Genomic DNA, 15,302 nt, shown 5'->3' with positions numbered 1-15,302 from the left:
GTGTGTGTCATGCAACTGACTGAGCAAGATTGACACTGACGAGGCAAGACATCTACAAGCCCACGTCTACACCGCCAACTCTTGCAATCAGTTCTTCTGGACAGTCCAGAACAAATGGCGGGACGTCCTGTCCTAACACAAGGAACACCGGAGAACTCCCGATATCCAACTGATAACACGACTGATAGGACTCCAAGAGCCCCTTTGACGATGAGGTGGCAAAATCCATAACCCTCGTTGCCCTGACAACAGTAACTCCAGAATCCGCCGGTCCAATACATAAACAGACAATAATCCTAAACAACAACCAAACACACCCTTCTTCTGCCCACAGCCCGCCCCGCGAGAGCCTTCAAAAAGACTGAATGTTTAACTAATCGTTGTCATTTTTTCCCGGGAACCTTTTGTTGACTTGTGATATGGTGACCTTGGAACGAATCTGCCTCCTCGCCTGAGTCTGTTTCTGTTTCACCTTGCCGTTTGATCGCTGTCGACCTGAATAAATTGTCAACTTGTGCTTCGAAGCCTTTTTCCAGCTTACAAAATGGAGTACAAGGGGTTAAGACTAAGGTGAATGTGCGGAGTTTGGCCTTTTGGCCAGGTTGTCAGAGTTTCGCCGGTCCAGGTCGTTGGAGCTGCGCCAGCATGGGTCCGGCGGTTCGGCTGGCGTGATTTCGGCAATCTGGCTAAAAGGTCACATTCCTTAAATCTCCATTTTGGACAAAATGACACATAGTCAAATAGAATATTTTGCACCTTCAGAAAACAAGATCACAATTACTAAGGTTTTTCCAGTGTTTATTAAAAGACTAAAAAACAGACTCCCCACCTAGCTGAACTGGGCAGTGTTGATTTTGAAACATCAAACTCTGGCGTGCTTCCTGTGAAAAGACACTCCTGCATATTGGATGTCTTCTTTCCTGCAGGCAAAAGCATTTTGTTCACTATTAAGTGAAACCAGTCATGTTGTCTGCCTTTTGTCTATCTCAAGGAACCGTTCGGTCGAGTAGTCTGTCCCTAGAGGTACCCTGGAAGCAATATTGGGGCCTGGATCCTTAAAGTGGGTCCTTATGCTGACATCTCTGGCCCTGAGTCCCTCCCTGCACATGTGCCTCTCAATTGCGATTGCGACTACTTCTTTGAGTCAGAAGAGGCCCGGGGTAAACATTTCCACCCACTCTCTCACTCCTCATGATTCTGACTGCAGCCATGTCGGAACTCTTGGCCGTACTCGTGGATCCACTTGTTGGCCACTGCAACAAAGAGATGGAAGACCACCAGCGTGTTTAACACTTTTTAGTCTAATATTTTTATGTGGCTAGAAACCTGAAAACATTTTTGTGGTTCACATGTTCTCTTACCCCATTTGTCTCCAATAAGCACAGGACAGCCAGCATGCAGGGTGTCACCGTCACCTTTGCCATTTCTATGTAAATTCCACCAGAAAATGGCAGAGTTCTGTAAATCACCCAAAAATGCAGATTCAACTGAGTGTTTCTCTCTTGGCGGAGGTCCACATTGTACATTTGAGAATGTTTACCTTTACAACGGGAACGCTAAAGTTGGCATAAATGAACGCTGTGGAGCCGCCTGCCTCCACAGAGCTGAGCTGTTTGATACGGACAAAAAAATAAAATATCATAGCGCAACAAATGATATCCAGCCGTGATTTGAAAAACGTGCAAGAAGCTCAAAATAGGGGGTTGAAGACAATGATGGGGTAGGGAAAGACTAAATAAATCAAAAGGCATGCCTGTTGTTAAGGATGAGCTCATTGGCGTCGTCAGTTCCAAAGTTCAGATTCATGTTGCCTATTTTTAGTTTCCACATTTTCACACATGCACTGGGGAAAATTGGTTTGTTTGAAAGCAGCAGGAGGATTAGCAGCTTGTCAGTAAGTTTTTAGTGTTATATACAATGTCCCCCTATTTTGGCAAATATGCCTCAGCTTTGATGTTAGTCCAGAAATAGTGCTTGGTTTTAATAAAATTAATGTATATTTATACACTCAAATATGTTTGAAATCCCTGCTGAAAACAAATCTTTACAAATTTCCAGATCCCTGAACATTCTCTTGTAAATACTCACATAAACCATGAAGGTGGCCATCCGATTCCCAGTCTTCAGTCTAAATACAGGACTGGACGGTGACTAGCAACAGTTAAAAAAACAAAACAAAAAAAAACTGTCAATGTGAGGATGAGAATATCAACCGTTACACACCCAAGACTCACTGTGGCATGATCAAAGTGAGGTTCGTAATGACCCCCGATGCCGTAATTGACTACTTGGAGGTACTCGCCAAACGGGTGTGTCACGTTGAGACCCGTAACCATGGAAATCCTCCGGTCCAGCGTGCCGACCACAGCGTGCGCCGAGTCCTTCAGCCACGCACTGAAATGATCAGTAACATATTGTGATGGTTTGCATGCCATTCAATGGCTCCAAGGCTAAGCGGCAGCTTGAGCTTGTTACTGGTCGAGAATGCTCAGAACAAGTTCTATGCTGTTTTTGCTCATAATGTTTTTTTAAAGAAAAGCATCATTATGTCATCAATGGGTACATACAGTGGGGAGAACAAGTATTTGATACACTGCAAATTTTGCTGGTTTTCCCACTTGCAAAGCATGTAGAGGTCTGTAATTTGTATCATAAGTTCTCTTCAACTGTGAGGGACGGAATCTAATACAAAAAAACAGAAAATCATGTTGTATGATTTTTAAATAATAAATTTGCATTTAATTGCATGAAATAAGTATTTGATAAATCACAAAAATCGAACTTAATATTTGGTACAGAAACCTTTGTTTGCTATTACAGATACCAAACGTTTCCTGTAGTCCTTGACAAGGTTTGCACACACTGCAGCAGGGATTTTGGCCCACTCCTCCATGCAGAACTTCTCCAGAGCCTTCAGGTTTTGGGGCTGCTGCCGAGCAACACAGACTTTCAGCTCCCTCCATAGATTTTCTATCAGGTTCAGATCTGGTGACTGGCTAGGCCACTCCAGGACCTTAACACTAGAAAACCCAACATTTTTTTAGCCTACTGGAAAGCCCAGAAGGGGATCAGATGATCCCCACAACTCTGGGTATCCACAATTAGCATCTGTATATGTGCAAATGAGTGTGTCATTGTCTCTCAAATAGGCCACTCAAGCACGCAAGCAAACAACCTTACTCTAACCCACAAGGGTTGGTCAGTTTACACTGACTCTTGCCATGATAGTTTCAGTTTTTATTTGAGAGTTTTATTTTTTAATATGGTTTTATTTTATTCATTCATTGCTCTGCCCATTTTTTCTTCTTCTCCTATAGCACACACAGGCAACTTTATGTATAAATTACTGCAATGAAATAAACAAACGCACAGACCATTGCAACGTGTATAAAGTTATAATGAATGAAATAATCAATACATTTGTGACGACAAAAAAATCTCAAATGTTTTGGTCTCACAACCCAACCCAAGTGTGATCAGCTCTGCCATGTGGCTTTCTGAATGCAAAGTGCTAACTACGTCAAGGGGCGGGGGATGTGCTTATCTTGATGACCGAGCTCGTGTGAGCGAGCGACAGTCGACTGACGGGGTGGATTTGAACAGGAGCAGGAAATTATGGTGGCTGAGAGGTGTCAGGCGAAATGCAAAGTCTCAACACTTTGCAAATAAAAAAAAGCATAAACCCCAATTGCAAACCCTTTGCAAAAGAAAAAAAGCATGAATGCAAACCGCCACAACACGATCCCCAGTTCCTAAAGCGCGATTGCAAATTGGCAAAAGCACGAACCCTAATTGCCACAACACAACAGCAAATGGTTCGCAGCACGAATGGCTCAGAAGGTGAATGCAAAGACACAGCAGCAAAAATCCCGCAACATAACAGCAAAATCCCACAACACGACGGCAAGAGGATGACCCGGAAGTACAAAAAAATTAAGATTTAAAAAAAAAAAAAAAGGACGACATATTGTATATTGCTATAAGTGCTTTGAGACCATCTACGGACAAGAAAAAAACAAAAAAGGACGACACATTGTATATTGCTGTATGTGCTTTCTGACCATCTCTACGGACCTCTGTGAAGTTCGCCCCCTCCCCCCATCAGACATATTTATATAAAAATGATGTCAATCGTTTGTACTGTAAAAGCTTTGTTAGTGCTGCTTTCGCTCTAGAGATATTTACAATTCTTTTTGGGTAAATCTGAGGTCAGCTAGCCCCACATTTCAATTCAGAATTGTGTCTGTCATTTGTGCTAGTTTGTGCTGCAACGGTTTTGTAGATCGGTATTATGCTTTTATTGAGATACTAATTTTAAGTGGTGACGTCACTCGTAGCTTTTCCTTAGCTTAGCTCCTGTGGCTAATAGAGCATACCAACTCTCTCAATAACAGAGGTGTGTCCTAACAACTAACACGAGTGGAGCCTCGTTAGACCTCGTTAGAAGAAGTTAGACCTCTTTGACAGCCAGAAATCTCGCTTGTTTGTAGGTGACCAAATACTTATTTTCCACTCTAATTTGGAAATAAATTCTTTAAAAATCAAACAATGTGATTTTCTGTTTTTTTTTCCACATTCTGTCTCTCATGGTTGAGGTTTACCCATGTTGACAATTACAGGCCTCTCTAATCTTTTTAAGTAGGAGAACTTGCACAGTTGGTGGTTGACTAAATACTTATTTGCCCCACTGTATATACATACATATACCCATACACTTATACACAGATACATGTATACACAGTACATACATACATACATACTGTACATACATACAGTGCATCACTAAAGTGAGTACACCCCTCACATTTTTGCAGATATTAAAGTATATCTTTTAATGGGACAACACTGACAAAATGACACTTTGACACAATGAAAAGTAGTCTTTGCGCAGCTTATATAATAGAGTTCATTTATTTCCCCCTCAATATAACTCAAAATATAGCCATTAATATCTAAATCCGTGGCAGCAAAAATGAGTACACCGCATGGGAACTATGTACATCCCTATATGTCCAAATTGAGTACTGCCTGTCATTTTCCCTCCAAAATGTCATGTGACTCGTTACAGGAGTGCTGTCAGAGAGAGAGAGGTCAGAGAGATTGAAGAGGTGGGGGGTCAGCCTGTTAGTGCTCAGACCATACGCCGTACTCTGCATCAAATTGGTGTGCATGGCTGTCACCCCAGGAGGAAGCCTCTTCTGAAGACGGTACACAAGAAAGCCCTCAAACAGTTTGCTGAGACATGTCAACAAAGCACATGGATTACTGGAACATGCCCTATGGTCTGATGAGACAAAGATTTAATTTGTTTGGATAATTTGTTTGGTTCCAATGGTCCCAAGCATGTGTGGTGGCGACCAGGTGAGGAATACAAAGATAAGTGTGTCATGCCTAGAATCAAGCATGGTGGTGGGAATGACCCCTTCACCTCTTCAATCTCTGCAGCAATGCTGACACCACTCCTGTAATGAGCCACATGACATTTTGGAGGGAAAATGACAAGCAGTACTCAATTTTGACATATAGGGATGTGTACGTAGTTCCCATGCGGTGTATTCACCTTTGTTGCCAGTGGTTTAGTTTTAATGGCTATATTTTGAGTTATTTTAAGGCGAAAATAAATGAACTCTATTACATAAGCTGCACACAGACTACTTTTCATTGTGTCAAAGTGTCATTTTGTCAGTGTTGTCCCATGAAAAGATTTGCTTAAATATCTGCAGAAATGCGAGGGGTTTACTCACTTTTGTGATACACTGTATACATACATACATGCATATACATACACATACATGTATATATAAAAAAAAAAATAGAGCGATCCTGCGCTACTTCGCGCTTCAAACTTTGCGCCCTCAGTCCATCGCGGATTTTTTTCAATAAAAAAAACAAAAAAGAACTTTGCAATTTTTCACTTACCACAGCAGGTTCAGGTCCCTATTAAACGCAAAACACGAGGGATCACTGTATATCATAATTTGCTTCTGTTGTCACTATCCCCAATTATTCGGCATATATTACACTTTGATAATGTTATACTGCTCTTGCTTCTACCGTCATTTCCGTACTGTCAGGCTTATTGGATTTTAAGGCACACCTTCATTGAATGCCCTGTTTTAAAACTGTTTCCATATATAGGGCTCATCGCCTTGTAGGCAGTGTAGTAGTAGTAGTGGCTGGGGTTGCGGTATGCATCCACGAGATAGAGCTGCGCTAAAGGGAATGTCATGCCATGATTAACTAATAATGATCCATATACAGTATAAAGCGCATCGGATTATAAGGCGCACTATCGGCTTTTGAGAAAATTGAAGGCGTTTAGGTGCGCCTTATAGTGCGGAAAATATAGTACATCGTGCTGCTCCTTCTCAAGAATTGATTATTAAATGGTGATGACATTGCCTTTCATGAACTTCAAAACTACCTTCATTTCTAATAAGCCCCTTTTCAAGAAGTACCTCTTGCTGATGCGATAATCTGCCGTGGCTTGTTTCTCTCCTGTTGCCACCACCGATCTTCTCAACTTAACAGCAAGGAAAAGAAAAAATATTAATAACCACATCTGGGTTAGATATTATACACTCATCCAGCGACAGAAAATTCCACGAGGCGTCAGAAAAAGAAAATCATTTTCCCCCTAAATCTGCCACATCTCTTACAAGTCAATTTATGTTAATTAATGCCTGGGAATTTCGCCGCAAGCCACAAGTGCAAGTGCAGATGCCAGAAGGTCCCAGATGTTCCGGAGCCGTTTAGCGATCAATTGGAACGGCCGTATTAGACTGAAAGTGGTGTCACGCTCTCTCAAGGACGTAATTTGTCACTTTATAAAAACACATGATGTAACGTGAGAGCTTATTTCGTAATGCAATAGCTCGGCGTGTTTCAATAAAGCTCGCCTAAATGATGGAAACTCTCGGTGAGCCGTGCCAAAACCTACAGCACTCATAGGAAAGAGACTGTGGTAGCCCACCGACGACTTCTGTGAAAGCACATTCAGTGCTGTGACAATTTACATTTAAACTAGGGCTGTCAAACGATTAAAATTTTTAATCGAGTTAATCACAGCTTAAAAATTAATTAATCGCAATTCAAACCATCTCTAAAATATGCCATATTTTTCTGTAAATTATTGTTGGAATGGAAAGATAAGACACAAGACGGACATAAACGTTCAACATAAGTATTACATAAGTACTGTATTTGTTTATTATAACAATAAATCCACAAGATGGCATTAACATTGTCAACATTCTTTCTGTTAAAGGGATCCACAGATAGAAAGACTTGTAGTTCTTAAAAGATAAATTTGAGTACAAGTTATAGTAATTTTATATTAAAACTAGGGCTGTCAAACGATTAAAATTTTTAATCGAGTTAATTACAGCTTAAAAATGAATTAATCTTAATTAATCGCAATTCAAACCATCAATAAAATATGCCATATTTTTCTGTAAATTATTGTTGGAATGGAAAGATAAGACAAAAGACGGATTCAACATACGGTACATAAGTACTGTATTTGTTTATTATAACATTAAATCAACAAGATGGCATTAACATTATTAACATTCTGTTAAAGGGATCCACGGATAGAAAGACTTGTAGTTCTTAAAGATAAATGTTAGTACAAGTTATAGAAATTTTATTTTACAACCCCTCTTAATGTTTTCGTTTTAATAAAATTTGTAAAATTTTCAATCAAAAAATAATCTAGTAGCTTGCCATTGTTGATGTCAATAATTACACAATGCATGGTGCTGAAACCCATAAAAACAGTCGCACCCAAGCGCCAGCAGAGGGTGACAAAACACCAAAAAACAGAAGTAACAAGTGGACATTACATTGTGCTGTCATTTTAATCTCGTTGAGCGGGGTATGTGCGTTAAATGCGTCAAATATTTTAACGTGATTAATTAAAAAAAAAAAATTACCGCCCATTAACGCGATAATTTTGACAGCCCTAATTAAACCCCTCTTAATGTTTTGGTTTTAATAAACTTTGTAAAATTGTCAATCAAAAAATAAGCTAATAGCTCGCCATTGTTGACATCGCCGAGCGGGACGTCACCTGCCGTTCTTCCACAGTGTCTTTAACTGCGTAAGGTAGTGATTGAAATACACCACAAGGTGTCAATAGCGAGTTTTAAATTGATAAGAAATCTAGCCATGGCAAAGTCTGAGTAGGTTTTATGTGTATGTTGCATAGCTATTTTGATTGGGAATGGCAGTTCTCTCTGCATTGAGTGCTTTTCTTTTTGTAATAGTTATTTTTTTGAGAGATAGGAATATTATTTTTGTTGTGCTATCACTAAATGATACTGTAGTGACCTAACTGCTCCACCCGAATGCATGATGGGAAGTTGGGCAACCATGACTGTCAGTGGTGGCTGCAAATGGTATCCAGTATGTTCTGCGTTGGGTTCAATTAAGCGTGTTAAAGAAGAGATCGTTTCCTGTCATTCTTCCCCACGTCGTTCGCCACAATAATTATATTTGTTATGAAAGAGTTGCCAAAGCTTAAGCCAATAAAAGGCGCGGCATTTCTCTGCTTTTTCGCTGTCATTGTGATAAAACGGCATCACTGTAAATTGTTATGAGGCAACCAATGAACGGGTCATTCCGTGCATGCGTTAATTGCGTCAAATATTTTAACGTGATTAATTCAACAAAATAATTACTGCCCGTTAACGCGACAAATTCACCGATATAGATAACAGTACACCGAGGAACTTAAAAGCGTACACTTACTCCAGTGCGCGCCAGGTCCTTGATGTGTTCGGATTCACGGTCGGTGACAAAGTCGTGGTAGAGAACCACGTAAGGATGCAGACTCAGCACTTCACGTCTGGCGGGTAGCAGCGTCAGCGAGGGATTCCCGTTGGTGAAGTAGTCGCATGACAGTTGGATACTTTTTATCCTGGAGAACAGGAGGCTCTACAGGATAGAAATTTAGTTACATTGTTACCAAAGCCTTTGGCTGCCGCCCAACTCCCTACGCACCCGACCCCTTTCGCCCCTCCCACAGGTGGTGAGCCCATGGGAAGGGGAACCCACGTTGCCTTTTCGGGCTGTGCCCGGCCGGGCCCCATGGGGACAGGCCCGGCCACCAGACGCTTGCCTTCGAGCCCCTCCTCCAGGCCTGGCTCCAGAGGGGGGCCCCGGTAACCTGCGCCCGGGCAAGGGAAACTGGAGTTCATTTATATTACTCATCATAAGGGGTCTTTTTGAGCCATACTTTGTCTGGCCCCTCACCTAGGTTCTGTTTGCCATGGGTGACCCTACGAGGAGCTTAAAGCCCCAGAAAACATAGCTCCTAGGATCATTGAGACACGCAAACCCCTCCACAACGATAAGGTGATGACTCACGGAGGGGGACAGTGCCTCTGGATTGGCAGACCGGGGTGGTGGTCCCCCTTTTTAAGAAGGGGAACTGGAGGGTGTGTTCCAATTATAGAGGGATCAAACTCCTCAGCCTCCCTGGTAAAGTCTATTCAGGGGTGCTGGAGAGGAGAGTCCGTCGGGAAGTCGAATCTCAGATTCAGGAGGAGCAGTGTGGTTTTCGTCCAGGCCGTGGAACAGTTGACCAGTTCTACACCCCAGGGTCCTCGAGGGTGCATGGGAGTTCTACATGTGTTTTGTGGATCTGGAGAAGGCGTTCGACCGTGTGCCTCAGGGAGTCCTGTGGGGGGTGCTCTGGGAGTACGGAGTACCGAGCCCCTTGGTAAGGGCTGTTCGTTCCCTGTACGACCGGTGTCAGAGTTTGGTCCGCATTGCTGGCAGTAAGTCAAATTCGTTCCCAGTGAGGGTTGGACTCCGCCAAGGCTGCCCTTTGTCACCGATTCTGTTCATAATTTTTATGGACAGAATTTCTAGGTGCAGCCGAAGCGTTGAGGGGTTCCGGTTTGGTGACCTGAGCATTGAATCTCTGCTTTATGCAGATGATGTAGTGCTGTTGGCTTCATCAAGCCGTGACCTCCAACTCGCACTGGAGCGGTTCGCAGCTGAGTGTGAAGCGGTTGGGATGAAGATCAGCATCTCCAAATCCGAGACCATGGTCCTCAGTCGGAAAAGGGTGGAGTGCCCTCTCCGGGTCGGGGATGAGATCCTGCCCCAAGTGGAGGAGTTCAAGTATCTTGGGGTCTTGTTCACGAGTGATAGTATGTATATATATATATATATATATATATATATATATATATATATATATATATATATATATATATATATATATATATATATATATATATATATATATATATATATATATATATATACTGTACATATACACATATTCAGTGCCTTGCAAAAGTATTCGGCCCCCTTGAATCTTGCAACCTTTCGCCACATTTCAGGCTTCAAACATAAAGATATGAAATTTAATTTTTTTGTCAAGAATCAACAACAAGTGGGACACAATCGTGAAGTGGAACAACATTGATTGGATAATTTAAACTTTTTTAACAAATAAAAAACTGAAAAGTGGGGCGTGCAATATTATTCGGCCCCTTTACTTTCAGTGCAGCAAACTCACTCCAGAAGTTCAGTGAGGATCTCTGAATGATCCAATGTTGTCCTAAATGACCGATGATGATAAATAGAATCCACCTGTGTGTAATCAAGTCTCCGTATAAATGCACCTGCTCTGTGATAGTCTCAGGGCTCTGTTTAAAGTGCAGAGAGCATTATGAAAACCAAGGAACACACCAGGCAGGTCCGAGATACTGTTGTGGAGAAGTTTAAAGCCGGATTTGGATACAAAAAGATTTCCCTAGCTTTAAACATCTCAAGGAGCACTGTGCAAGCCATCATATTGAAATGGAAGGAGCATCAGACCACTGCAAATCTACCAAGACCCGGCCGTCCTTCCAAACTTTCTTCTCAAACAAGGAGAAAACTGATCAGAGATGCAGCCAAGAGGCCCATGATCACTCTGGATGAACTGCAGAGATCTACAGCTGAGGTGGGAGAGTCTGTCCATAGGACAACAGTCAGTCGTACACTGCACAAATCTGGCCTTTATGGAAGACTGGCAAGAAGAAAGCCATTTCTCAAAGATATCCATAAAAAGTCTCGTTTAAACTTTGCCACAAGTCACCTGGGAGACACACCAAACATGTGGAAGAAGGTGCTCTGGTCAGATGAAACCAAAATTGAACTTTTTGGCCACAATGCAAAACGATATGTTTGGCGTAAAAGCAACACAGCTCATCACCCTGAACACACCATCCCCACTGTCAAACATGGTGGTGGCAGCATCATGGTTTGGGCCTGCTTTTCTTCAGCAGGGACAGGGAAGATTGTTAAAATTGACGGGAAGATGGATGCAGCCAAATACAGGAACATTCTGGAAGAAAACCTGTTGGTATCTGCACAAGACCTGAGACTGGGACGGAGATTTATCTTCCAACAGGACAATGATCCAAAACATAAAGCCAAATCTACAATGGAATGGTTAAAAAATAAACGTATCCAGGTGTTAGAATGGCCAAGTCAAAGTCCAGACCTGAATCCAATCGAGAATCTGTGGAAAGAGCTGAAGACTGCTGTTCACAAACACTCTCCATCCAACCTCACTGAGCTCGAGCTGTTTTGCAAGGAAGAATGGGCAAGAATGTCAGTCTCTCGATGTGCAAAACTGATAGAAACATACCCCAAGCAACTTGCAGCTGTAATTGGAGCAAAAGGTGGCGCTACAAAGTATTAACGCAAGGGGGCCGAATAATATTGCACGCCCCACTTTTCAGTTTTTTATTTGTTAAAAAAGTTTAAATTATCCAATAAATTTTGTTCCACTTCACGATTGTGTCCCACTTGTTGTTGATTCTTGACAAAAAATTAAAATTTTATATCTTTGTTTGAAGCCTGAAATGTGGCGAAAGGTTGCAAGGTTCAAGGGGGCCGAATACTTTTGCAAGGCACTGTATATATATATACAGTGGGGAGAACAAGTATTTGATACCAAATACTTGTTCTCCCCACTCCCCACTGTATATATACACACACTAGTATATATAAATACTACTATATTGTATATAAGTGTGCCATCGACAGTGATGGACGTCCAATCCATTTATATTGGGACAAGCTGGCAGCAAATGATCGTTGACAGGCCTCCTCGTCAAAATGGATGGATTGGACTTCTATCACAGTCAGTGGCCAACAATAAATTAAGGGAATCAAGTGTTTTTTTTTTTTTGGGGGGGGGGCTCAAACCCCTTACACTACTGAAATGCAAAGAAAACTGTTTTAGCACAGTTATTTCTATAACACATACAAAAACTGATTTTCATTCAAAATATTTTTTTCAATGATTTGCAAAATAAATCTTAACAAAAACAGCAATAACCCCAACCTCCATCTCCTAATTTTTTATTTTCCCTCATTTCCTCACACACTAAATGCCAAATCTCTCAATTTTAACTACTTAATAACATAACATGTCTATCAAAGTTGAAGTTAATGTAAACATTTACTTTTTTTAAATAAACATTCAGAAAAATAAGTACAAATGACTTATATTATGCAGAGCAATATATTTTGAAGATCGAGCAAACATTTACTTTTTTTTCATCATAAGGAAATGAATAAGTAGCCTAACATAAATCAACAAGTATAAGTTCAAAGTGCACATTGACAGCTAAGATGTTCTGAACCTCCCCATCAAAGTAAATAAAACTAAATATGATAAATAAGCCTCTTCAACTATTTCGGTTGCTCTCAAAGATTTGATCCATTTTATGTTGCATTGCCCTTTTTTGTCGCATCAATTCAACAACCTTTTTTTTTTTTTTTTTTTTTTTTTTTTGCTGTTCCAGAAAACATGCACATTTGAACCAATCAGAGATAACTATCTCCATAAGCGGATTTTAAGGGGGGGGGGGGGGGGGGGGGGAGCTGGTGGCCGAAAAGTGTTATTGCATGAAATTGACTTTCCTATATATATAAAAGTTGTAAAGCAATAAAACTGCAACAAAAATGAATGAAATATACAAAAAAATAGTTTTATAATGGGTCAAAATTACTTTTCGAACAGATCATGTGACTAGCACCTTAGACGGTCATTTGCTTTGTATAAAAAAAAAAAAACTAGAGGCGGGCAATTTTAATTTTCAAATGATTTTTTTCTTTGATTGAAAATACTTTTTTTTTTTTTTTTTTTAAATTGAAGCAACCATTTTTGGGATTGAATGATTTAGACACAAATGTCCTACTCATAAATGGCCCAAACACAAAAAGCTTCAATCAAAGAAAACTTTTTCAATGAAAAATTAAGTGTTCAAATGCAAATTTTTCAATGTCAAATATTTTTTCGCATTCAAAAATGTTTTCTATGATTTTTATTTTTTTTAGTTTTTTTATTTAAGTGATTTTTCTTTTTGAAAATTTATATATTTTTGAAGCAACTTATTTTTTGATTGAATCATCAAGACAAAAACGTCCTACCCAAAATGTGGCCCAAACACCTATCAACATTACTTCAATCAAAAAAGTTGCTTCAATCAAAAAAAAAAAATCCAATCAAGGAAAAATAGCTTTCACACGCATTTTTTTGAGTTTCAAACTTATTTTTGCATTCAAACACTTTTTTTTTTTTTTTTTTTTGACTGAAACGACTTTTTTTTAAATTGAAAAATATACCTGTATATTTTGATTGATGCAACTTTTTTTTTTTTTCATTGAATAATAAAGACACAAATCTACCTCCATATGGCTCCGTCCAGTGGATGCAATTTTTGACTTGGGTAACTACATTGGCACGACACCGGCGGGCGTACTATATTCAATGGATGACGATCTTAGCGAAAAGTATTGCCTAAGCATCTTGATTTAGAATTCCCCTCAAGAATGATGGGAAACAAAAAACGCTCATTGTCAACTTATTATTATAAATATTCTTGTAAGTTAACTTTATTGCTGACACTGCGTTTCGGGTTTATCAACATGTTGTGCCCCCCCTGCCCCAAAAGTCAAACTCCGCCTATGACTATCTCTGCTGATCACATGTCAGGATGTCAGCCAGTTGAACTGATAAAAAGAGTCCAGGTGTTTTGCTTTGCTGCGTGTATTCGCACATTGACATGACTCATCATCGTTTGACTCAGATAACTGCAGCAGTTGGGGAAACCTCCATGCCCTCCGTGAAAAAAAAAAAAATATTGGTGGAAACTGATTACGCTACACAAGCACTTTATTATGCTTGCTGTTAACACTTGTGTATAAATCTGATGTTGGTAGATTGTTTTCTTCTTGGAGATGAAATGCATGTGTGGCGGCTTAGTATTTTTTTTTTTACATAGCATTTTGACAGTTGCGGTCATATTTTCGAAATCAAAGCACCGTGAACCGAAACAACATTCCAGCCCTGAATCTTATACCGGAACTGCGTTCTGGCCCTGAATCTTATACCGGAACTGCGTTCCTGACCGTTCTGGCCCACTTTCACTCCTGTTTTTAGGTTAAAGGAAGGTCAAGTATACTCAGACCTGAGGTGCTGCCATTTGGCACAATTGCTCATAAGCTTCCCTGGTCTTCAAATGTTTGCTAGCAGGTCTGCCCAGCGTTACTGGCACCGATGCCACCAGCAGCTTCTCATATTTCTCCACGTTCTGCAACACTCTTCCATTCATTGGGTCTGAAACATTGATGTATGAATGAGTAGGTGGGACTGCATTAAAACATTCATCCCATTAATTTGAGGCTTGGAAATTATTATTATGAATGCACCCCACCAAGTGCCCTCAGCCCGGAAAAAAATATGCCCGCCCACTTGAAGCAATGTCATTTTTCCTTTGTTCAAACAGGCACAAAAATTGAAACGTTCAACATATTTAATTCAAAAATATTATTAAAACAGTAAATTAAAGCCGACATTTCGCCATATTTGCTGTTTTGAATGTTTAGTAGCACCGCTGCGCACGCCCAATGTGACGTGTACGAGTGCTGACTTTAACGGCGCGGTCTCGCGCCGCAGGAGCCTTTGATATGCATGCCGAGGAAGCCCCCCTCAACCCCCTGCAATCGGATTCTTCCACTTTGGAGGCAGGATTCAGAATTTTTCGTCTTCGCCGACACCATATGTACGCGAGGCGAGTCCGCTACTCAGTCATTGCGTCTTTGTGTCGCAAAGTCGCCATGCAAACTGCCCCTCAGACTTTTATCGCGTCATTCAACCAATATAGCAACACATAGTAACGCACGCCTCTCCAACCTCAGTACTGGTAACGGTGTTGCCAAGATGAGAAAAGTAATTAATTAGATTACTCACTACTGAAAAAAATAACGCCGTTAGTAACGCCGTT

At 40.6% G+C, this 15,302-nt stretch overlaps 1 protein-coding gene across 1 annotated transcript in view; it reads right to left on the bottom strand.

The window, feature by feature from the left end:
- Window positions 1-1,182: 1,182 nt before the first annotated feature.
- The window catches only part of LOC130911200 (prolyl 4-hydroxylase subunit alpha-3-like), a 29,328-nt gene continuing 15,208 nt past the window's right edge, over window positions 1,183-15,302 (bottom strand). Inside the window, exons 6-14 of the mRNA XM_057829009.1 lie at window positions 14,487-14,635; window positions 10,349-10,356; window positions 8,752-8,920; window positions 6,459-6,523; window positions 2,235-2,394; window positions 2,089-2,151; window positions 1,541-1,609; window positions 1,362-1,458; window positions 1,183-1,253 (exon numbers count right to left, since the gene is read on the bottom strand). Of these exons, the coding sequence (XP_057684992.1) occupies window positions 1,183-1,253; window positions 1,362-1,458; window positions 1,541-1,609; window positions 2,089-2,151; window positions 2,235-2,394; window positions 6,459-6,523; window positions 8,752-8,920; window positions 10,349-10,356; window positions 14,487-14,635 (851 nt within the window). The remainder of the gene's footprint in view (window positions 1,254-1,361; window positions 1,459-1,540; window positions 1,610-2,088; window positions 2,152-2,234; window positions 2,395-6,458; window positions 6,524-8,751; window positions 8,921-10,348; window positions 10,357-14,486; window positions 14,636-15,302) is intronic.

The sequence above is a fragment of the Corythoichthys intestinalis genome, unplaced genomic scaffold (assembly GCF_030265065.1).
Source record: "Corythoichthys intestinalis isolate RoL2023-P3 unplaced genomic scaffold, ASM3026506v1 HiC_scaffold_23, whole genome shotgun sequence".
In the NCBI taxonomy this organism is placed as follows: Eukaryota; Metazoa; Chordata; class Actinopteri; order Syngnathiformes; family Syngnathidae; genus Corythoichthys; species Corythoichthys intestinalis.
This window is presented reverse-complemented; position numbering and strand designations above follow the sequence as displayed.